Here is a 23,384-nt window from a genome sequence, read left to right as displayed (position 1 = left end):
TTTCGTGATCTTTTTGTCCTTCATTGAAGTTGCGTAACAATTTTGATATGCAGTTTAAATACCAAAACCATCGTAACGTGAAAGGGGAACACCCTAAATAAAAACAACGTGAGCAGTCATTTATTAAGTGCACCAAATGATTGTCAAATTGCTTTCATTTCCAACGAAACACAAGGAATAAATAATCTTTTATTTTTACTACTACATAATACTAGTAGAATTTTTCTAATTATATGTCCTACAGCGTATTCAATTCATCATACGGCAGTAATGCTTGTCGTGGCAAAGGTTTTTTAATAGAGTTTGTCTGTAAACCTTTGCCTCAGGCAAAAAGGCTTGCCGTTTGTTATTCCTACTCTTATACAGCTGAAACAGTGATGAAAGTATACGAGTTTTTCAAATGTTGTTTTCTATAGGAAATTTCAAACGCAAGTACAATAATATGAATAAATGAAGCAGGAAGACATTGAATAAGCATGAAGAGGAACATGCATAGGCATAGGACATTTTTCATCGGGTGGGTTTGCAAGGACACATAATACACTTATTGATAGTTAAAAACTTTTTACATGTGAAGTGCCAACGATAGATAAGACATTTAACCTCTAAACCCTCCCCTAGCATACACCAATGGATATTTGCAAAAACTATTAAATGCATGCATTTGCTAATGTACAGCATTTAAGCTGCAATGCGAAATACAAATCCACACACATACTGTAATTTTTAAGTTCTGGCATATAAAAAAATGCCTAATAAAATTATGAATTGTACCACATAAGGAATGTCTTTTTAAAACAAACAAAGTTTTGTTCATGTTATAGAAGGAGAAGTTTGTGTGATTTCATACACCAGGTATACAATAAAATCGTAGACTTAGGGTAAAAACTAAAAATGGTTTTTCATGCTAACATAATACCATATATTTCATGATTATATTGTGCAATGTGTTTAGAATTGCATTATTATATGTATGTTGGACTGCATTAAGGTTAAGGTTCATATAAATAATGATCCTTCAGCATAAAACATGGCTGTTATAATTTTTTTAACCAATGAAAATATTTGCATTTTTAGAAGCTATTTCTGGGAGTTGTTTTCAAGTAACGATTTTGAGATCAGCTTACCTATATCCCAATTCTTAAATTAATGGACCATCAGAGTAGAGTTTAATCAAGTAATTTTTTTGACTTGAGTTAAGTCAACTTATTTTGAGTTGCGACTCGAGTCAATTTAAGTTGTGACTCTAATCAAGCTGGGTTGATTTACTCTGTGACCCCAGCCAAGTATTGAAAGTTAATGCCTTCAACTAAAAAACTGTTGTGAGGTCACACTATGTGTTGCATTAAATTGGTTACCATAACGTCATGACTGTCTACAAATTAGTCTGGTTGATACTTCTTACTGAGAGTTGTAATTTTTTGGGAAAGTATCCGTTTTTGTTACCTAAAGTTGTCTTTCTTGGTATAACAATCGTCATGATTTGAGTCATCTTGAACTTTGACTTGAGTCAAGTCAAGTTAATTTGTTCCTTTGAATCGAGTCATCATAAAACCGTGACTCGATTCAATGACTCAAAACTGTGAAGATGACCTTTGCCTGGTGCTGGCTAGTTCAGCGCAAGTGACGCCTGCAAGCTCAGACCTCAAGAGTTGAAAGGAGCTGTTCATTTTGTATGAAGTATTTTTGGAAAGGAATTCTTGTTTGTGATAAATATGTTTTCAGTGGTCAGTAAGGTATTAATATTTTTAACAATCACTACATTAAACTTAAAATATTTTTGTATGAAATAAAGGAAGAAAGCTGTTAAAAGAATTAATTCATGGATTTCCAAATACTGCCACAAATGTTGTTGGCTATTGATATAATCGTAAACCTACTGCAAATTGATTCTTGTACACAAGTGATAGCATAGAAAAATTTCCAATTCAGTAACACCTTTCATTTTTTTAGGATACCTTTTGGAGTTTCTGTTAGTTTTGCAGATTAATATTAGCAAAGGTTAATTATTATTTGCCAAATTTGAGAGATTTATGATCCCGCTCATGTTGTTGAGATTATTCTTGCATTGTCAAGATCGTAATGCATGTTATTTGTATACCATGTATATTGTATACCAGTAATAAGAACTGGTATTGGTTGATAGGATACACCTTAATAAAATTTTATTATTTACAGTATAATGTTCAACTTACTCTTTACGGTAAAGCAACTACAATGCACCACCCTAGTCATGTTTAGTCATGCTCATAAGGTTTTGTATGCAGAGCAATTGTTAGATCCTTTCTGTTTGCTTAATGTGTTTGCTTTTTAAGTTAATGTTTTATCAACGTTTATTATTATATCAAAGTGTATATAAAACACTGTTCGTGCCTAGTGCTTACTATTATTAGTAATTAGAGAAGTGTGGAAGTTGTTTCACGACTTGTTAAATTTTCAGCAATTTGTTTGTTAATTTTTATTGTTTATTATTATAATTTTGTTTTAAACAGCAATTATGAAACACGTTTGCCAAATAATGTTTAGAAAAATCTTGAACTAAAACATTTGAGTTGAAAATTAAATTCAACATGAATATAACCTAACGTATTATTTCTTGTCTTGTAAAAAAAAAACTATGTACTTACAACAATATTGCAAACGTTAGTACTGTATATCACATATCTTACAATCTGTTCAATTTTTAGTTGGTTTTATTACTTGTAAGCTGCTCTTTAGTGATTTGTTTCGTCAACATGATGCAGCATAAATAATATTCTTGTGGACTGCTCCAGTGAAAAAAGAAAGGATGGTCGTTTTGACACAGGTATTAAATGAACGTCATTGGTGTTTATGTAAACTAAGACTAATATAATTTAACCTTAAAAGCAGTTTAAACATAAAATAAATTTACTCCCATTTTCTTTTTGAGTGCACAAAAATTATACTATGCTAGTACTGGCTTCATACTAGTATTTTATAAAAAATTAGACTTTAATAATTTAATTTAATGTATTATATTCACAGCAATTTTTTTAAATTTTGTAAATTTATTGAACTATCATGTGTTGTATAGCAATACTTGACATAGAAATATTTACATTAGCATAAGACCTCTTACTATAATATTACCAGTAGGTCATAGCTTATGATTAGTTGGTAATAAAACTATATTATATGCTAATTGATTGTTGCCCATATGCAATAATGATTGGTTATTCTAAAATTCATATGTTATAAACAGATAATACATATAGTTTATGAATGTAAAACACTTACAAAACAATAACCATTTCAAACTTTTTATGATATGCTATGCTTGCATTTCCCCTTGCAGTTTTTGTTCACAAACAACTTGTCATTTAAAATGCTTTTTTCAAACTTAAACTGATCAAGAACAGTCTGCTGCTCTGCACTTAACAGCTTAGCCATAAGTTAGGTATGAATTTTTAATGCCCAAACTTCCTTGTAATATGCTATTCCATGTCAGTTTCAATTAGTGTCAAAACGTTAAACAGGCTATGCTGTAAATTAACCTCATAATGATATTTTAATAATTGAAAGTAATCATATTAAAGACCATTAAAGTAAAAACCAAAAAAGCTCAAACCTTATTTCTTTTGTTTGGTTGACAATAAGAGTCTTTAAAATTTTATGTCATTAGAGTCTATTGTCAAATAGTTTTTCTCTTACGAAGAGATACTAGAGTGGTCGTGTCATCTAAATCTACTCGTACAAAAACTTGAGAGGTGTGTTGCCTAGCGACCCACTTGAACATTTTTCACAATTTAAGTGTTTTTTGCCAAATTGTATGGGCAGTAAATTAGTGAAAGATAACTGAAGAAAATTTCACTGCACTATCACATTGTTTAGTAAAGGCAGTAAGAACCCAGGTAGAACAAAAGCAAATGAAAAAATCAAACAGAAAACCATTTAAAAAATCCATTCAATCAAATGACCAACCCTAATTGTTTTGTGCTTTTTGTGTGATAGGTTACGCAAATATGATAGGTTAGTTGAGTAAAGAGACTTGAAAGTCTTCTATCATTGAGATGCAAATAGCAAAAATTGAATTCCATAGAGCTCTAGTAAAAAAACTTAAGACTGGTAATTTATTGAAGAATTTTTTCTACCAGTAATAAAAGTTACAGTGCCAATATGCATCTAAAATAGCTGTTATATAAGTCACATTAAGTTTAATTGTTGTTGAAAATAATGCTTTTGTTTGTAGGAAATGCTATTACTTCAGATTTTATTTCTGTGGTTAGACACAGTAGCCAAATCAATGACGTGGTTATATCAGGCATTTTTGTCTGTTTTTAGAGCAATTTAAGCTTATGCAAAAATATTAACTGCCTACGTTTAATGTCTTATCTTAGTTTCATCCAAACGTTAATTTGACGGTAGTATTTGAAAATTTGAAACTAATTTATGGAAATTCTTTGACTATTTTACTACAATGACACACCTGCTTAGCCACCAAAGATGGTTTTCAAATTCTAGTCGTCATCAAGTGGTAAGCACAGAAATAAAGAAATGTAATTATTTAAAAGCGCATGCAGATTTGTAAGCAGGTTTCTGTTAAATGAAAAAGTATTTTGTTTAGTCAAAAACAATGGTCTATAAGCAGGAAGTGTTGTTTTTTATCTCCACCAGTTTACCAACTGGTAGCGATCATATCATTATATTGGGTTTTCATATGATGAAATTTAAAAATACAAAAACCAAATATCAATTAATACTTATATACTAGATTGTACTCATTAATGTTCATTTATATATTGTGCTAAGAGTTACTTCATTTTCTATAAAAGGGTTGTTAATTTCAGCTTTTATTATAGATAATGATTCAAATATATTTCAGGGTGACCACGTTTGGTTGCTTGACAAACCAGTAAAGAATGGAAACAAGGTGCCACTTGGTGCAGTTGTGAAGCTTTCAGATTCTGGCCAGGTTAAGGTCATTGATGATGAAGGACAGGTATGTATATAAAAGTTTATGTCAAGTCAAAGGCGAATTTATAACAAATACTGTTAGATAGCGAGATGGGGCAAAAACATTCACAAGAATTTTTTCTTTTAGTCTAATAAATAAAATTTTAATCTGTGCATCAGTACTTCCAAAACTTGGGTATTGTCATTACTAAGGCATTTTACAGGTTTCATAAAAAAATTATGGTAATGCTGCTCAATACCTTTGCTTAATATGATTATTATTTTTGGTGGTTATTATGGTGTTTTTGAGTGTAAAATGTTTATTTATGTTACTTGACTCCAGCTGTATTAGTATCATTATACTCTGACTGAGAGAAAAAATTAATCAAATTTTAGACAAAGGAAGCAACTATATCAGCAAAGAGAGATAAATTTTCTTGTGAGGATGCTGACAAAGCAGTCGGACAAAACAAACAGACTTGTCGATAAATGATAGAATTAAGGCCTTGTTTGATTTACAGCCCATTGACAAATTAGATACACTTTGGTGATGGTATTCATTCCAATGAAACTTGTTTGACATTCCCCCTGTTTCCAACAATCTATATGATATTGTACATCGTTAAATTAAGATTATTTTCTAATATTTCACCACACGAATTATAAGAGGCTTGCAAACCAGTTTGAAATATGTTCTTGAGCCATGATAGTAATGATACATATTTTTCTTAAGGAACATTGGCTTAAAACCCCCTTGACCAATATCAAAGTCATGCATCCAACTTCAGTTGACGGTGTAGCTGATATGATTCGACTTGGGGATTTGAATGAAGCCGGTATTCTCAGAAATCTACTCATTCGTTATCGAGAAAACTCGATTTATGTAAGAGTTTTTATGATCTTCGTTAGAGTAAATGGTAAAATATAGCTTTTATTAAGTCATGTTTAGTGATATTAGTCTAACTGTCAACTACACTAAATAAAAAAACTAAATTTCTTGAAATTAATTTTTTTAAATCGATTATCTTCATATATTTTTGTTGTTTATTTTCTTTTGTATAGCTAATAGGTTATAATTGCTTTATCTGTGACAAAATAGATATATATTTTTAGTTAACAGTGTTATTCTAATATCAGCATATACTGTATACAGCTGTATCACGCAAATTGTAGGATTTGCTTAGAAAATTATGCATATGTCAAAAACCTACATACCCTTTGACAGAAGTTAGTTGAATTAATTAGAAACGTTAACGTGCTCAAAGTAAATTCATCGAATTACCCTAGCTGCATGACTTTGCATTTCTAAAATTTTCTTAACTATTAAAGTTATCTACCCCTTATAGAAGCAGAATGTCACTCCCTAGTGGTTGTAATAGTATTAGCTGGGTCATAATTTTATATATTGCATTAAATTATTCTTTTTATCTGTTTTTGTTGCTCACAATCAACACTATAATTTGCGTCATCTGGATATAGACTGTTATAAGCGGAGGGGTAAGAGTTACACCGGTTCTCCCATATGTCACTGTCACAACATTTTGTTTTGTTCTACCATTCTTTGTGTTATTTCGGCGCACTTCTTATTTTTTTTTGCATTATGGCCATACACATTCAAATTTTTTTTTAGACTTACACAGGTTCCATTCTTGTTGCTGTAAATCCTTATCAAGTTCTTCCCATTTACGAACTTGATTCAATTCGGAAATATATGAACAGAAAACTTGGTGAATTACCACCCCATATTTTTGCCATAGCTGACAATTCATACAACAACATGCTCAAAAATTTGAAGAACCAATGTGTGATTGTAAGGTACAGGAGTGTATATTTTACAATATAAACAATAAACAGTTTAGATGGTAATTTAAGCACAGTAATTTATAGTTTGCTTGTCTTTTACATTTATTGAACATGTTCGTATTCATAGATTTATTGCATTCCGCTTTCATTTGCTCAATCCAAATTTATAAGTGTGTTGTATAATAGTTAAATTATGTTGCAAGTATAGAAAGTCAGAAATATAATGTTGCCAAATTGCTGCAGTTATTCAGTATCAAATATTTGCCCTTGGCTGTATAATATGTCACGAATTTGCTCGAGTATGTTTGTACACTTTTGACTAATGCATATCGCTCCAGTTAAACAACAGTTAAAGGATGTAATCTTTAGCTATAAACGTTTAACTGCATTTTATTGATATGTTGATTTTAGACTGGATCTTTGAATCAAGAGTTAACTATTAACTCAGCTCTTGTTGTTTCACTGGAATGAAATTTAGCTGGTTTATAGCAGATTTGTTACTTTGTACATGGGTAGTTTTTCACTTCCATAACATGGCTCATTGTTTTGTTCGCAATAATTCTTTCCTCCTTAAAGTGCATTTTTTGGCCCTTATAACTTTTTTTCAGCCTACCATTGCCAGTACAAATTAGTATATTAATACTTAGTATACAGTATGTAGTGTGTACTGTATGTGGTACTTAGTATATGTAGTGTGAATAAAGCACTTGTCTTTGTTTTACGTGCAGTTTAAAAATATAATTTCTAATTCATATATAAAACATTTAAATAGAACAATGTCATTCATCATGCCTAGAAGTTGCTGGCAGGTTGAATCGGGACTACCTTCACTTAGCATTAGCGTGAACCATTGGCTGTTTCTTATTGGTTTCTGGTTATGCTAACAATCAGTTATGTTTCTGCAGCGGTGAGTCGGGTGCTGGTAAAACTGAGTCAACCAAGCTTGTCCTTCAGTACTTAGCTGCAACATCAGGCCAGCATTCCTGGATTGAGCAACAAATTTTGGAGGCTAACCCTATTCTGGAAGGTACTGCATTGCAATCAAGATTACCACTTTATTACTAATATGTTAAATATTTCCTAACAATAAGTGGTTGTATTGTATGACTTGTGTGTTAACTGCACAGCATTTGGAAATGCCAAAACCATCCGTAATGACAATTCAAGCAGATTTGGAAAATTTATTGATATTCGATTCAGTGACAAGGGTGTTATTCAAAGTGCAAGGATTGACCAGTACTTGCTAGAAAAGTCCAGGTAAATGAGTAAACATTGTGTTTGTGCTACTGTTTATTTCCGTAAACTGCACTAAAATGTTTTATCATTAGACTGGTTCATCAAGGAAAAGATGAGAGAAATTACCACGTATTTTATTGCATGCTTGCTGGTATGCCCAATGATAAGAAGAAAGTTTTGGGTTTGGGTAAGCCAGCAGATTACGTCAACCTGACTCAGGTAGCTAATAATTAATGTAGGAGCAGCCGAAACATTGTTTACTCTCTGCCATTCAAGATAAACCTTTTGTACACTTGCCAAATTGTTGAAAAGAACGGTAATTCATTCATTAATTAATACGCGCAAATAATGCTGTTAGATCATTGTACTAAGCTACATTGTTTTCTATGCTGCGCCCTTCTTTTTTCAGAAGTTTTAGATCGACAAACTTTCATTGCACAGTTAATTCCATGATTTAACTGTTTTATTTTCGATTGATTAAAACCAATTCGAAAACTAAACAGGCAATCTTTTTGTTTTATTCCACCTACAAACTAAAACCCCACATGTGTACCCATGCTGCATTATTATTGTCAGCAACCCTTTACCGTTCATACCTCGAATTTAAATTGTTGGTATTGGGTAGATGCGTGTTCAATGAGCATTGCCCATTTATTGTGCTTATACCATTCATATCTATGATTTCAGGGATTTTTTGTTTATGCTGTATTCAAGATTGATAAAATCTTACCATTTGCAACAGTATAAATAACTAAAAAAATAATTAATTGAATAAATATTAGTACTTCAGTAAAAATCAATAAACATTCATTAAAAGGATAATGTTCACCGTACCCAATCAAATGCGTGTTTTTCCAGAGGTTTGGTGAGTTACTTCACCTTGCAAGTGATACTTTAAGCATAACATATGGTGGCTAGTCCGCTAGTGGTGAGTGACTAGAGCAGTGGTTCCCAAACTTTTTCAGCTTGTGACACACTAGTAAAATTGTAAAATGTTCGCGACACACTAACAAGAGAAGAGAGAAGAAAAGTTGCTTTAAAAACTTTATTTTCACGTGTTAATGCGATGAATGTGCTTATTGGATGGACATGTGTTTATTTATCAGCTATTGAAGCAGTTTGAATGCTTTTAAGTCGCATATGTTTGTCTGCATGCCTTATTTTAAATATTTATACAGTTCTTTTCCAAAATTCCAAAAATATTCGCGGCACACCTGAGACTCTGTGGTGACACACTAGTGTGTCGCGGCACACAGTTTGGGAATCACTGGACTAGAGGCTACTATTTTTATTTGTTTGTTGATTTGAGAATAGCTAGGACTACCACAGTTTTGAATGAAATGCTTTCAAATTATGTTAAGTCGATAATTCTATGTACAATATATTTATATATAAATGCTAACATGAAAGGATTATGGGCATAAGAAAAGGGTAAAGTTGGTAGTTTAACTCAAAACTTATTTAAGTGTACTTCTGTCACAGCTGTATGAATTTCCTGGTGGATGATTGCAATGTCAGGCTGGTTGGTGAAAGTAGCATGTGGCATGCATCTCTTATTAACAGTGTTGTTTCTTTTGTATTCCATTTGTTTTTGTTGTTAGCATGATCAATGCATTTTTTGTTCTTTTGAGTTTTAAAACTTTTTGACAGCATCGTGGAAGGTTTGCATTTACATGAAACTTTTGCATGATGAAACGTTTTATAATTTTCTTATAACATAAGTATCATGATCTTATCTTCAAACTTTGTAATTGTATTTAGTCCATTTTTTGCACTTCTAAAAGATCGTTTGTATCTTCGAAGGTTCTTCTTTTTGTATCATACCACTTCTTTTTTTCTTAGCAGTGCACCTATTTTGCACTATTTTTGAATGAATGAAAAAAAAGTTATATGACTAAAAATTGTTCCTTGAATTTGTATCTGATATTTAAGTATAACTAATATTCAGGGTTCCTGTTTGCAATGCATGGGGCGAGATGACAAAGCTGAATTTGCTGATATAGTTCGTGGAATGAAGGTAATTCAACTAAGTATCACTGATATGTAATATTGTTTAATTTATTCATTTGCATTAGTCCAGATATCTTGCTTGATTATAAATACAAATACAAACCATTACATCGTTACATTTTTAATAGGTGTTAAATTTTAGTGAAGCTGAAATTGCGGAAATTTACAGATTATTAGCTGGCATTCTACATATTGGTGGGTAAAAGTTGTGTAGGTGTAGAAATCTTACTTTCAATTTTCATCTTATTAAAGTGGGTTCAGATATTATCACTATTATCTTATCATAGGCCCCTGCATGGTTTTGTAAACTATTTTGTTTTAGGTAACTTTACCTTCAAAGAAACCATGATAGAAAACTTGGATGCCTGTGAGATTGTGCATACATCTGCAATGAAATTGACCGCTCAGCTCTTTGGAGTAAGTTATAAAATATGGTATCGTGACAATTCTGAGAATTTGGGGCTAAAATTAGGGTTTGAATGATTAGACTCTAATCATTAGAGGTTTAGAAGGGAGAAGAAGAATTTTTGGGTTTAAAGTGTCGCTAACCTGATGCAGTTATATGCCTTTTGTGTTAGCCAGATTCATGTAACATTTGCTTTGTTGATTTATTGTACAAATCTTGTGATACAGGATATCATAAATTCATGTTTGAAATGAACTACCACTTTCTACAAATTATATGTGTTTTGTTGCATTGAGAAGAAAATATGGATGGTTTTTGATTATGTCAGTGCAATATGTTTTTATTCAACAACACACATTTATCAATCAAACAATTGTAAAACTATGTAACATTTATAAACCTTGAATAGATGCAGAATATATCTTGAGTTCACAACTTAAAGCTACTTACAGCACTCTGAATTGCTTACTTCTATTAATTATCAGTATAAATAACTACTTTATGTAAGTAAACGGTCATTTTCCAGGTAAACGATCAAACACTTATGCGTGCTCTTACCCAAAGGACACTTGTGACGCGTGGTGAAACTGTGACTTCACCTATGAACATTGACCAAGCCTATGATGTAAAAGATGCTTACATAAAAGTATGTTGAACTAGAATATTAGTGATTCATTTTTTCACTTACATCGATTTACAAAATGCAAGTTAATACTAGTTTATATTTGTATAAACTGTTCAATATTTAATGTGGCATAAAGTATAATTCATTTCAAAGCAATTTTATTTTTGTATATTATAATACATACCAAATTACAGACTGTATGTATCGATTATTTATATTATATTTAAATGAGGTATTTTATGTGCACTGTAGGGTGTATACGGTCGCATGTTTATTTGGATTGTGGATAAAATAAACAAGACCATTGGAAAAGAAATGAACAGCAAAAATAAAATCAACACGTACTCAATTGGTCTTCTTGACATCTTTGGATTTGAAAATTTCGGTGATAACAGGTAAAGTTGCCTCAAATCATTCTTCATCTGCTACATCTTAACAAAAAGTATATTGGTGTATGTTTTTATTGCAGCTTTGAACAATTGTGCATAAACTTTGCCAATGAGAATCTTCAGCAGTTTTTTGTTCGTCATGTCTTTAAACTAGAACAAGAAGAGTATAATAAAGAAGATATTGATTGGCAACATATTACCTTCAAAGATAATCAAGTGGGTAGAATAGATTTTATTGTTTTCCACACTCCTACAGCACATTTATACATCATATAAATTTTTTTTATGCTTTTATACATGTCAAAATCAAAAAACCAGGCTGGAAACAATGAGATACAGCCAAGCGCTTTTAAATTTTTGTTAACAAATTATAATTTTATTGAAGTTATTTCAAGTGCTTTTCTTTATCGATAAATGTTTAAGATATACTTAAGGTTTGCTTCAATTTTTTGATTTACAATACTACTTGATTTTTACAAGCAGTAAACAGATAGCATGTTTAGCGCTAACTTAAGTTTTCTGCTTAAGAACGCAGCTTTCACAAGAATTAGCTTGCTTTGTCATGTGTAACCAAGTAGCCGAAAATCTAGGAAAACAGGTTAAACAGGTTTTCCTACAAGGAAAACTTAATTAACCCGGAAGGTGCTGTCTCTTTTCTGCTTTCAATTCATCAGTCATCAACACGGTTTTACCATCATCCATATATTTTGTCTTTTAAGGATGTCCTGGATATGATTGCAGTAAAACCAATGAACATTCTTGCATTGATAAACGAAGAAGCCATGTTTCCCAGGGTGATTTAAAGAATGAGATTGTTGCTGTTTATAATTTAACTATCACATATCAATTATGTAGCAGTTTGCTGTTCTTTTTTGTTCACGCATGTTCTTTATTAATAGGGAACTGATCGAACGTTGCTAAACAAACTAGTTCACCATCATGAGAAAAGTGAGCTGTTTGGAAAACCAAAATCTCAAGTTGACATCACATTTGGCATTCAACACTTTGCCGGTCATGTTAGATACAATTGCAAAGGCAAGTAGCTAAAAAATTGGTGGATGTGAGTATGGACGTAACTATCATGTAGTACCGTATGATCAAAGTATTAGGTTTAGAAAAAACAAAACTATAAACCTATGTAAAAAACTACCTTTGTTACTTCAATATTGCAGGATTTCTTGAAAGAAACCGAGATACTTTTCACAGAGATTTAATGGATTTAATTGGTTCGTCAAAGAACAAATTTCTGAAACTTTTGTTTTTTGAAGGTGAAACAAATTTTCTAGCTTCAGATTGATACTTTGATAAATAAGCATTTTTTCTATCAGAAAATACTTTTATCAGCGTACAGGAAAAACTCCAATGTTTCAAGTTAATTTTGGCAGACTTAAAGACTGCATCATTATCAACAAGACGGCGCCACAAAACCCTTTGTGAGCAGTTCAAAGTTTCATTGGATGCATTGATGAGGACACTTTCAGCTTGTCAGCCTTTCTTTGTGCGATGCATTAAGCCAAATGAGCTCAAAAAGCCAAAGGTGTTGCAAACTAGTATGGTATTTTATTAAACTGTTACTGAAAATTTGCTAATTAATTATATCTGATTGCTGTGCTATTATAAAGTACAACATTTTTTTAAACATAATGTGCTTTCTGACGCAAATTATACATTAATTCCAAAGGCATTTGATCGGGTTCTAGTTGCTAGGCAACTGACATATTCTGGTATGATGGAAACAATTAGGATCAGGAGAGCAGGATATCCCATCAGATATTCTTTTCGCGAGTTTATTGATAGGTATAAACCAAATTGTACTGTATAACTAATAAAGTATATTTTATCTTATACAACATGATTTCATGTGTTTGGAAAATTTAGTGTTGTAACACAATGTCATTCCTGTCTTGTTAAGGTATCGGATGATAGCAGGTGGGGTTCGGCCATCAGGCAGAGAAACAGATCTTATTGGTAAGTAGGTACATGTTTTGAAATAGATTGAATTTTTTCTTGTCATTACATATTTATTGTTGACATTGTCATGGTACTGTGACCAAAAGCGTTAAATCAACAGTGATGCTTCTGTTTGCTACGTTTGGTATAGTTTTGAACAATTTCCATACTTTTTTTAGGAGCTTGTGAGAAAATTATTTATAAAGGGCTTGGACAAAATACAGATTGCCAAATAGGAAAAACAAAGATTTTTTTGAAAGATTCACATGATGCACTACTTGAAATCGAGCGGGAAAGTGCTTTAACTAGGTGTTAAAACCATTATCATAAGAACAGTTTTCTCTAAAAATGATAACTGATTAATGATAAATCCATGTAGGTTATAAAGTATGAATTTTGATAACGACATACGTTTTTTCATAGATGGGTTATCATCATTCAAAGAGCAGTAAGAGGCTGGTACTGTCGCCATAGATACCAGTTGATGAGAAAGAGTGCCATTATTATACAGTCAGCTTGGAAAACTTATGATGGGAAAAGGAAGTTTCTCATTGTAAGACGTTGTCAGTGGCTATAAGAAAATTCTTCAATATTGCTTTTGTGATTTCTTTTTTTGGTCTCTTAGCAAAGAAATCCGATATTGCTAGCTACTTACTTATTTTATGTGGTTGTGGTCAGATGCAAAGAGGCTATGCTCGGTTGCAAGCTCTGTGGAGGTCTCGTCGCTTAGCATTCCGGTATGAATTTGCTCGAAAGAGGATTATTATGTTTCAAGTTCAATGCAAAGGATTTCTTGCACGCCGAGATATTCGTAATCGCCTATGGGCTATCACCACCATTCAAGCTTATGTGAGAGGTACGATATTTGCGTTCAATTTATAGTACTAGCTTTATTCCGATACGTTACTGAGTTTGTATAATTTGCTGTATCCAGGCCACATTGCCAGACAAGAATACCAAAAATTAAAGATGCTGCGAAACGTAAGAAAACTGCCGAAAAGCAAGCAAAAGGTTAGCTTTGCAAAGTTAGATTTTGATTTTATCTAATTTTTTTATGAATGATTAATTAATTATAGATGGCCAACAAATATAAAATGCTCTTGTTGGCTTAGAGGTGTACAATAAAAAATACCGACACTTAACTTGTATATAAGAGTCTAATGCGCCATTCACAAATCAAATAAAAGCACTCATGTTTATTTAAACTATTTAACAAAACTATTTAAATTGCCAGTCCTTGGTAATCCACTTGAGTGTTGTTTTTTGTTTTGGTGTAGTTGTGTTAGAAACCTTATAACATTTTCTAGGAAGCATTACTGAAAATGGAGCAGGAAAGACTTCGACAGAAAGAAGAAGCTAAACGTAAAAACCAACTTGTCAGTGATGCTGTGAGTTTTTGACTTTTTTAGTTTTTGTTGAAGAAGCAAGGATTATATTTTAGAACTAAATTTCACCAAGCATGTCATACTAAAGAAAGTCACCATTTACGGTATTGTATGGCTTAATTTTGTAAATTAAATCAGCACCGGCATAGGGAACAGAACAGGAAAGTGTGCTTTAAAATTTTTCTTAATTGAAACTTTGAAATCATTTAGGCGAGACGTCGCAATGACGTCACAGGTATTGAAGATGAAGTGGATAAGATGTTTTCCTATCTCAATACTGCGGATGATGATGTTGGCGATTATGACACCTCCATCCCTCAGATGGAGGATGAAGAAGACATTTCACAGTTTAAATTCCAGAAGTTTGCTGCAACCTATTTCCAAGTCAGTTTATTGCTATGGTGTTATACGTTATACATAATAATTTTGTAAGGTGGTAGTTGTTGTGACCGTGGACAAGACATTCTTCTTGGGAGGAAATGCTATGGTTGTAAAATAATCATTCCAATCTTTCATCCAGGCTACTTGCACTAATTCTCATATCAAACGCCAGTTGAAGACACCATTGCTGCCCCACGACAAATTAGCCGATCAAATGGCTTCTTTGGCTGTGTGGATTACCATACTGAGGTTTGATTCTTTGGCAAGATTTTTGTTAACACATCCGTTCTACAAAATTTAGCGTGATGTTAATATCATTGTAATATTGCTATTTGTAATAGCATTTCAAGATTATTATTAAAAAATTTGTTTTAATGAAGTTGGGGTTAACTATTTTAGTGTAATTTAACTTATAAACGGCATACAAAAACGTTTGTCACGATTTTTAAGAATAAAAAGTATTTTTTCTTGCCATTAACAATGTCAGTTAACAACTCGCAGCTATGTCAGTTAGCTGCCAGTGGCTAATGTTCCCATTAAACAACTAAACAAATTCGACTTAAGTCCCAGCCCTAGTTCATAGCCTATTCATCAAAACAAAATTACTCAGTATACCTATGTACAATGATGAACTTTTGTTATATGCTTCATTGCGTGTTTGAAATCTCAAGATTAACACAAAATATATTTATATCTTTACAGATTTATGGGGGATTTGCCAGAACCTAAACACAACAACGAACTTCTAACGGAGAACAAAGTACCGGTGATGTCAAAGATCTATGACACACTTGGTAGAAGTTATGCTAAAAACAAGAAGGTTCTAGAAGAAATGCACAATGGCAGTGTAAGTGCAACCGAATCATAGTTTTATACAATATGCTTCAGTCTTCAGAGTGAGATATAAGTAATATGATTATTATACTTACTCTTAGTCAGAGTTACCGCATTCATTTCTAGGCTAGAAAACGACGTCCCAGCACCACAAAAAAGATCATATCCCTGACATTAAAAAAGAAGTCGAAATTAACGGGAGCAGTAGCAAACAAGTTGAAAGAAGGCGACGACTTAGACGTAGTAATGCTTTTGTACCTCACTAAATATTGTGCTATATGTTGCCACATTGATTTTGTAATGTTAAATGCGTCATGATGGCATGTTTGTAGGAAGCAGAGAACCAGATGCTGATCAATCGTCCTACAACAAACTTGGAAAAGTTGCATTTCATCATTGGGAATGGAATTTTGAGACCAAATATCAGGTTCAAAAATATTTTGATTGCAAAAACTTTGATTTCTTTATTCACAGCAAATACTACGATGGATTAATTCATTATACTTTACATTTCTAGAGATGAAATTTACTGCCAGATCTGCAAGCAGCTAACCCAAAATAGAAATCAAACCTCCCACGCACGAGGTTGGATTCTTATGTCCTTGTGCGTCGGATGCTTTGCTCCAGACGAAACTTTTGTCAAATATCTGCAAAACTTTATCCGTGAGGGTCCAAAAAATTATTCTCCTTACTGTGAAAAACGCTTAAGGAGAACTTTTGTCAATGGAGCCAGAAGTCAACCACCTAGCTGGCTTGAACTTCAGGTAAATTTCTTTAACTACGCTTGATAGCATATTCCTTTGATGCTCACTTATATGGTGTCATGCTTTTGTAGGCTACCAAATCCAAAAAGCCTATAAAGTTACCTATTACGTTCATGGATGGAAACACAAAGACATTATTGGCCGATTCAGCCACCACCGCAAAAGAATTGTGCGACGTGCTCGCTGAAAATATCTCTCTCGCCGACAAGTTTGGATTTTCACTTTACATCGCCTTGTTTGACAAAGTAAGACAACAGAACAGACATTATGGCTTGATCTCAAACGCACAGTAATTACTTCTCAGCAGTAACGACAACATCTTACGTTTAAACACATTTTATTTCAGGTTTCCTCTCTTGGAAGTGGCGGTGATCACGTGATGGACGCCATTTCACAGTGCGAACAATACGCCAAGGAACAAGGAGCCCAAGAAAGCAATGCGCCATGGAGACTGTTTTACAGAAAAGAGATTTACACCCCGTGGCATGACCCCGCTATAGATAAGGTGACTCCAACGAGACAACCTTTACTTAGACTCGATTTAACCAACATAAATTACAGTTGCTTCGCTGTTTTTAAAGGTTAGCACCGGTCTGATATATCAACAAATAACCAGGGGAGTAAAATACGGCGAATATCGGTGTGAGAGCGATCTTGACCTTGCCCAATTGACGTCGAAGCAGTGCTACGTCGAGCATGGAGCCGATATACCGGTAACTCAAATCTTTTAAAAATATATTTTTTTAACGTAATTGTGCTATATGTTATGTTATTGTATAAACCATCGCTTTTTGAATCAACTCCGTAATATCCCGATGTATTGGTTTTGTTCCATTTTTTATAACTTTTTATTGATTTGCTCATTTAGATTTCCAGGATGGCAGCTTTGATAGCAAATTATCTGCCTGAACGATCTGTTGCAGCAAAAAGTCGCGAGTTTTGGGCTAACCTCATTCTCAGTCAACACAAAGAAGTAATGTTTTTATCATTTAAATTGTGCGCTGTTACAATAAATAAGTCCGTGCCCATCAAACCGTTATGCCTCGCCTCAGGTACTTTTGCGTAATGTACACGTTTTGTTCGTTTTGAGCTTATAAAAGTTTGTTACAGGTTTTCGCAAACAGTGACTAAAAAAAGTGAACAACATTTTTTCAGGCGGTGTACACTCGGCAGAGGTGGGAACCGAAGCGCGTGAAAGAAGACGTTGTGACGCAAGCGCGTTTGAGCTGGCCTCTACTCTTCTCGAGGTTCTATGAAGCTCGTCCCGTTTCCGGATTAGAACTCCCTAAAAGCGATGTCGTAGTGGCAGTTAACTGGACAGGTTAGTTACTTGACATATGTGCATTGTGCAGTGCCCGCTGATAGCTAGAAATGTTACTGGCATCACAAACGAGAAGTTACTTCGGAAGTGTTACTTAATAAACGAATGACTCCTTGAAACATCTGTGATGTGAGTCAGCCAATTAATATCTTTAGCTTTGTTTACCCAGCGGCAAGAGAGGACTATCTTTGCTATACATGTAAGCTTTATAGGCAACTAAAGGTGGTTGTGGAATTTTCGTGTAATACTAGTATTTTCTTTGTGTAGGCGTGTTTGTCTTAAACGATTCCCATGATATTCTGCTACCGCTGTCGTTTCCGGAAATAACTTCTGTTGCTGCAAATAAGTAAGTACCGTTTTCATCACTTTGTAAACTATACGTGAAACCAAAGAAATGGCACATTTTGACATTTTATTGCTAAAATTATTAATGTTGCATGAAACGATTCGACAGCATCCCTTACGTTTTATGTCATTTTTAAATTTTTTCTTTTATGAACTTAATTGTTTTCTCGTTATGTATAATCTGTATTTATGGTTGTTTCTCGTTCACTTTTGCCATTGCTCTGAAGAAGGATCATGTTAGTCTGAAACTAGGTTTTTTTCTTCCATATAAATATATTAAATTTTTAGCCTCTCTGCTATAGTTGTCATATTAGCTACTGTGCTACCTTGGTATTTTATGTCAATACAGAATTGGTAAAACAAAGCGGCCAAGCTTCAAATTGTCCACGGTTAGAGGAGATGAATTGACTTTCACATCATCAAACTCTGATGACGTCACGGAGCTGATTGCATATTTTGTTGAAGGTCTAAAAGAGAGATCTAAATATGTTGTGGCCTTAAATGACATGTCCATGAGAGGTAATCATTTAATTTTTGTAAACGTTACATGCGTTTTCGTGGGGTGAAGCAAGTACAGCGACTGTTATAAGCTCGACGTCTGCCTTTTAGATAGTAATGAGACAACGGTTATGCGAATGAAGAGAGGCGATCTCATTGGAATGGACCAGCCAGCTGGGTCTGATTTTACATCCAGCGGGTGGCGTCCTGGGATTAATGAAAGAACCGGGAAAGCGGGGGATTTCCCCACCGATGAGGTGTATGTGCTTCCCACACTGGAAAAGCCGCCACAGGAGCTTGTGGTAGGTTAACTATTGTTGAATCTTGATAAGAAACGTGACTGTTACAGCGTGACGTGACTATTACAAATGCAACTGTGAAACTTAAAAATACCAAATCTTTTGTTTTTTGCATCAGACTTTATTCAGCTTGTCACCTGGTGAATTGCAAGAGCACGTGCGGAAGGTCAGTCAGCTTAAAAGTCCTGACATGGATGAAAAGCCTTACACACTTGAAGAGTATGCTGAAGATTTCTTCAGGTAAAACTGAGTTCCAAAATTTTATTTCATTAACACTCAGTTTTTCAGAAAAGATTTTTCTTGCATTGGTCAGCATATGCCTTACAAAGTTATGTGTTTAGGGCTCCGCTACCACAAACGATGAACAGGATAGGCTCCACAAAAAGAGGCAGAGATAAGCTGTATATGAAAACTAGGGAACCTATCAAGCAACCCTTGCTTAAGAAACTTGAACGTAACCACAACATGGCCCAAGAGTCTGTCGCCATCTTTATGGATATCCTTTGCATTGGCAGAATTCATAAAGTTTTTAGAAAAACTAAAGATAGAAAGCGGACTAAGAAATATATTTGAATGCTTTATAGAGAAATGTTGTAGTTTTTTGTTCTTAACTCTGTCATACCTATTATGAAATATATGGGGGATTATCCTTCAAAATGGTCACGCCATGGGAACGATTTGACAGACCAGATTTTTGAAGGACCTCTGAAATACGAACAATTGAAAGATGAAGTTTACTGCCAACTTATGAAACAACTGACAAACAACAGAATTGAGTGAGATGACGTTACATGCTTGTATTTTAAAATTTTATTCATCCACGAAACCATTTTCATGTACATATATTAATATTAATAATAGCGGAAATAATTTATTTTAGACAGGTTTTCTCGGTTTAATACATTCTGTCACCTGCTAACGTTTAGGTTTATTGATGCCGAGGTAAAAACGATTTTTTGTCGGAATTGCAGACATAGTGAAGAAAGAGGCTGGGAGCTTATGTGGCTGGCAACCGGACTGTTTGCTCCGAGCAATCAACTACTTCCCCATCTTCAGAAGTTCTTGAACACGAGAAGATCACACCCTGTCGCCATCGATTGCTACATGAGGTTTGTGCCGTGTGTCCTTAATTGAGTTGATGTTCAAGTTTAGTGAATTGCAGCAGTTTTCTTCAACTCCAGCTTACCTAACCTGACGTGTATTTCGTTGCAATTATGTTTTTATGTTTCGCACTGCGCCGTATTACTAGAGTTTCTTTCCTCTTATTGTAGATACCAGCGGCCAATCCATCACGGCCAGCGCAAATATCCTCCGCATCTCGTTGAAGTGGAAGCAATTCAACAGAAGACCACTCAGATATTCCACAAAGTTTACTTTCCCGATGACACCGCTGAGGTGACATATTGTCATACCTGTAGTAACGAAAGATGCCGGTTAAGCTTTGAATTTCCTAAAAATGTCTAAGGCTAGGCATTGTTAAGAAAAAAATCAAAAGGTTTCTGCTTCATCTAAGTTGGCTGTTCAATATTTTAGGCGTTTGAGGTAGAATCAAGCACCAGGGCGAAAGATTTCTGTCAGAATATTGCAAACCGGCTTCGTCTGAAAACGGCAGATGGCTTCAGTCTTTTTGTGAAAATTGCTGACAAGGTGATAAGTGTGCCGGAGAACGACTTCTTTTTTGACTTTGTTCGTCACCTCACTGACTGGCTGAAACGAACACGACCGACCAAAGACGGTTAGTTAAGAAGCTGCGGACATTATTATGTCTACTTATCCTTCAAACAATTATTAATAAACCTTTTTTCATATTATCACTTGCTGTGTATTTAATACTACGTTTTTTATGTTTATTATAAAGGAAGTGCACCTCAGCTAACCTACCAGGTGTTCTTCATGAAAAAGCTGTGGGCTACCACCGCCCCAGGCAAGGATCCAAACGCTGACAACATCTTCCATTATTATCAGGAGAAACCCAAATATCTGCGCGGTTTCCACAAGTGCACCAAGGAAGACGCTTTTCAACTTGCAGCCCTTATTTATAGGTGCTTGGACTATTTTATGGCATGAAGATAACTCTAAAGATTACGTTGATGTATGTTCTATATTTAACTTTTTGTGTCTGTTTTTTTTTGTTCAGAGAAAAATTTGGAGACGACAAATCGCAGTTTCCAAACATTCATCGTATGCTGAAGGAACTCGCCCCACTTTATCTTTTAAGACAAGCTTCGCCAGATGAATGGAAGAAGGTAACACAACATTGTTTGCAGTGTTCTACTTTCGCCGTTAGCCTAAAGCGAATAATAATTTATAGGCTGACTTAGAAAAACATTTACATGATTAGATTTGCGATGTTGCTTATGTTAGTTGTTCAGTATTTTTGTTCAATGTCTTAGGTAACGTCTCCTGAACTTTTGATTTTAATGTCATTTATAGCAAATTGTTGCCAATTACAACAAGAGCACGGCCAGAACCAAAGAGGAGGCGAAGTTGCATTTCTTGAAGCTCGTGTACCGTTGGCCAACCTTTGGATCTGCATTCTTTGACGTCAGGGTAAGAATCCTACTTGTAAAAGATATCCTATTTGTTTTGGTCGGATTTCAGTGAACACTTACAACCACTTTTTCTACAGCAAACAACGGATCCAAGCTATCCGGAGAATCTGTACATAGCCATCAATAAACATGGAGTCAGCTTGATTGATATTAAAACGAAATCGGTAGGCGGTGTAAATACATATAGGCTGGTGTGCAAGCTTTTTACTACTTTCTTAGCTCATCTGATTCATCTTTTTGATTTCGTTTTCCAGATATTGTCAACTTTCTCCTTCACCAAAATAAGTAACTGGAGCAGTGGCAACACCTATTTCCACATGACTATAGGCAATTTAGTGAAGGGAAACAAACTTCTTTGCGAGACACCATTGGTGAGTGGCTACCTTTTTACAACATAACGTTACAATGTCGCACCGAATGTGGAGTTCATTTTTCGGTTAGCGTAGTGGACACGTGTAGGCCTAAGCCAAATATTAGAACGTTTTAAACACTTATATTTTTCAGGGTTACAAAATGGATGACCTTTTGACCTCGTACATTAGCTTGTTGTTAAGTACGATGACCCAGCAGAAAAAACGCAAGTTGTAAAAATCACATTGCGTTGTACATTGTATGTGACCACATGATATAGAGCTACAACGTTTACCTTATTCCACGCTCCATACGTATGACTTAGCTTTAGTGCGAGAGACTGAAATGTTCTAATGAAGCTAATTCACAGTGGCATGCCTGTTTGTATGTACAGTGTATTTGCATGGGTCTACTATTTAAATTTTCACCTGTTTACTCGTTAAATCTCCTGTACAACTTAATCCCTTTCGCTCCTTGTAGATTAATCGAAGCTGTGATGTACTATTTTACAATCAACTGTCCTTTTCGCCTTCAGTGTTTTTTCCTCTTTCTAATTTTTTGTTGCTCTGTTGGCGCAATAATGTTTATCGAATTCCTAATTTCCTATTTACCTGATCACATGGTTGGCATTGCTCAGCAACGCAGATGCTCAAAGCACGAAATTTGGTGCCGTGTACATTATTGCCAAATTAGAACAGCAAGCAATAAAATTTAATGATGATAAAAATTTATCCGTAAAGGGTTTTGAATATTTTGTAACCTTCGGTCAAAACAGAACTGACAAAGTTATTTACCTCCGACGAGAAGCAAACTAAAAGTGATAAACTTAACAACTTTGACAGCTTTTTTTAGAGTTTAGGTGGTTCAACAGTCTACTGTATTTTCAGTAAGCCAAGAATTCCAGATGTTAAGCTTAAAAACGTAAACAAAATTTATCGAACACGCAAACATTATATTAGCAAAAAAAGCTCTGTATAACGCACAAATAAATCAGCTGAGCCGATTGGATTTGCGGCAGAAATTGAACCGTAAAAAAAATTTGTGAGAATTTTGAAGCATCCGCACAGTGCGACCCAACCCTTCTCGGGCAAAGATTTTCACTTCGACGTGAGGGCAGGTTGTTACTTAAGGTTTTTTGTGCAGCAGCTAATGGCATAAACCCAAAAACTAAGTTTAATATTTCGTAAATTTTTTAAAAACTCTACCTTACGTACATTGCCAGCCTTTGGGTTTGATCTCTTGCTGATGCAATTAAGCGACTTCCTCGAGTCGTTGATGAATATCATCTCATGCAATACAATACGTGGCACTCGACAAAATG

At 34.2% G+C, this 23,384-nt stretch overlaps 1 protein-coding gene across 5 annotated transcripts; it reads left to right on the top strand.

Moving 5' to 3' along the window:
* Positions 1–191: 191 nt before the first annotated feature.
* On the top strand, positions 192–22,790 carry LOC143459537 (unconventional myosin-VIIa-like). Of its 5 annotated transcripts, none has more exons than XM_076956744.1 (51): positions 192–2,806; positions 4,844–4,960; positions 5,648–5,797; positions 6,545–6,729; positions 7,623–7,744; positions 7,845–7,974; positions 8,046–8,172; positions 8,771–8,818; positions 9,902–9,970; positions 10,092–10,158; positions 10,286–10,380; positions 10,896–11,015; positions 11,247–11,389; positions 11,464–11,599; positions 12,103–12,177; positions 12,283–12,418; positions 12,556–12,651; positions 12,769–12,920; positions 13,065–13,180; positions 13,296–13,351; positions 13,513–13,642; positions 13,757–13,886; positions 14,012–14,189; positions 14,268–14,344; positions 14,641–14,721; positions 14,929–15,102; positions 15,239–15,348; positions 15,802–15,946; positions 16,060–16,176; positions 16,266–16,360; positions 16,451–16,697; positions 16,769–16,942; positions 17,044–17,202; positions 17,279–17,410; positions 17,566–17,670; positions 17,853–18,018; positions 18,286–18,364; positions 18,713–18,882; positions 18,973–19,163; positions 19,279–19,400; positions 19,502–19,656; positions 19,783–19,936; positions 20,132–20,269; positions 20,432–20,555; positions 20,694–20,895; positions 21,019–21,202; positions 21,298–21,406; positions 21,594–21,710; positions 21,790–21,876; positions 21,967–22,083; positions 22,217–22,790. In XM_076956744.1, exons 1-51 carry the CDS (start codon positions 2,789–2,791, stop codon positions 22,298–22,300), a joined length of 6,411 nt encoding a protein of 2,136 aa, XP_076812859.1. In that variant the 5' UTR covers positions 192–2,788; the 3' UTR covers positions 22,301–22,790. The 5 variants fall into 5 exon arrangements, with proteins under 5 accessions (XP_076812859.1, XP_076812861.1, XP_076812858.1 ...); XM_076956743.1 differs by lacking the exon at positions 192–2,806 and adding an exon at positions 4,352–4,495; XM_076956746.1 differs by lacking the exon at positions 8,771–8,818.
* Positions 22,791–23,384: the final 594 nt, after the last annotated feature.

The sequence above is a fragment of the Clavelina lepadiformis genome, chromosome 5 (genome assembly GCF_947623445.1).
Source record: "Clavelina lepadiformis chromosome 5, kaClaLepa1.1, whole genome shotgun sequence".
Taxonomy (NCBI): Eukaryota; Metazoa; Chordata; class Ascidiacea; order Aplousobranchia; family Clavelinidae; genus Clavelina; species Clavelina lepadiformis.
This window is presented reverse-complemented; position numbering and strand designations above follow the sequence as displayed.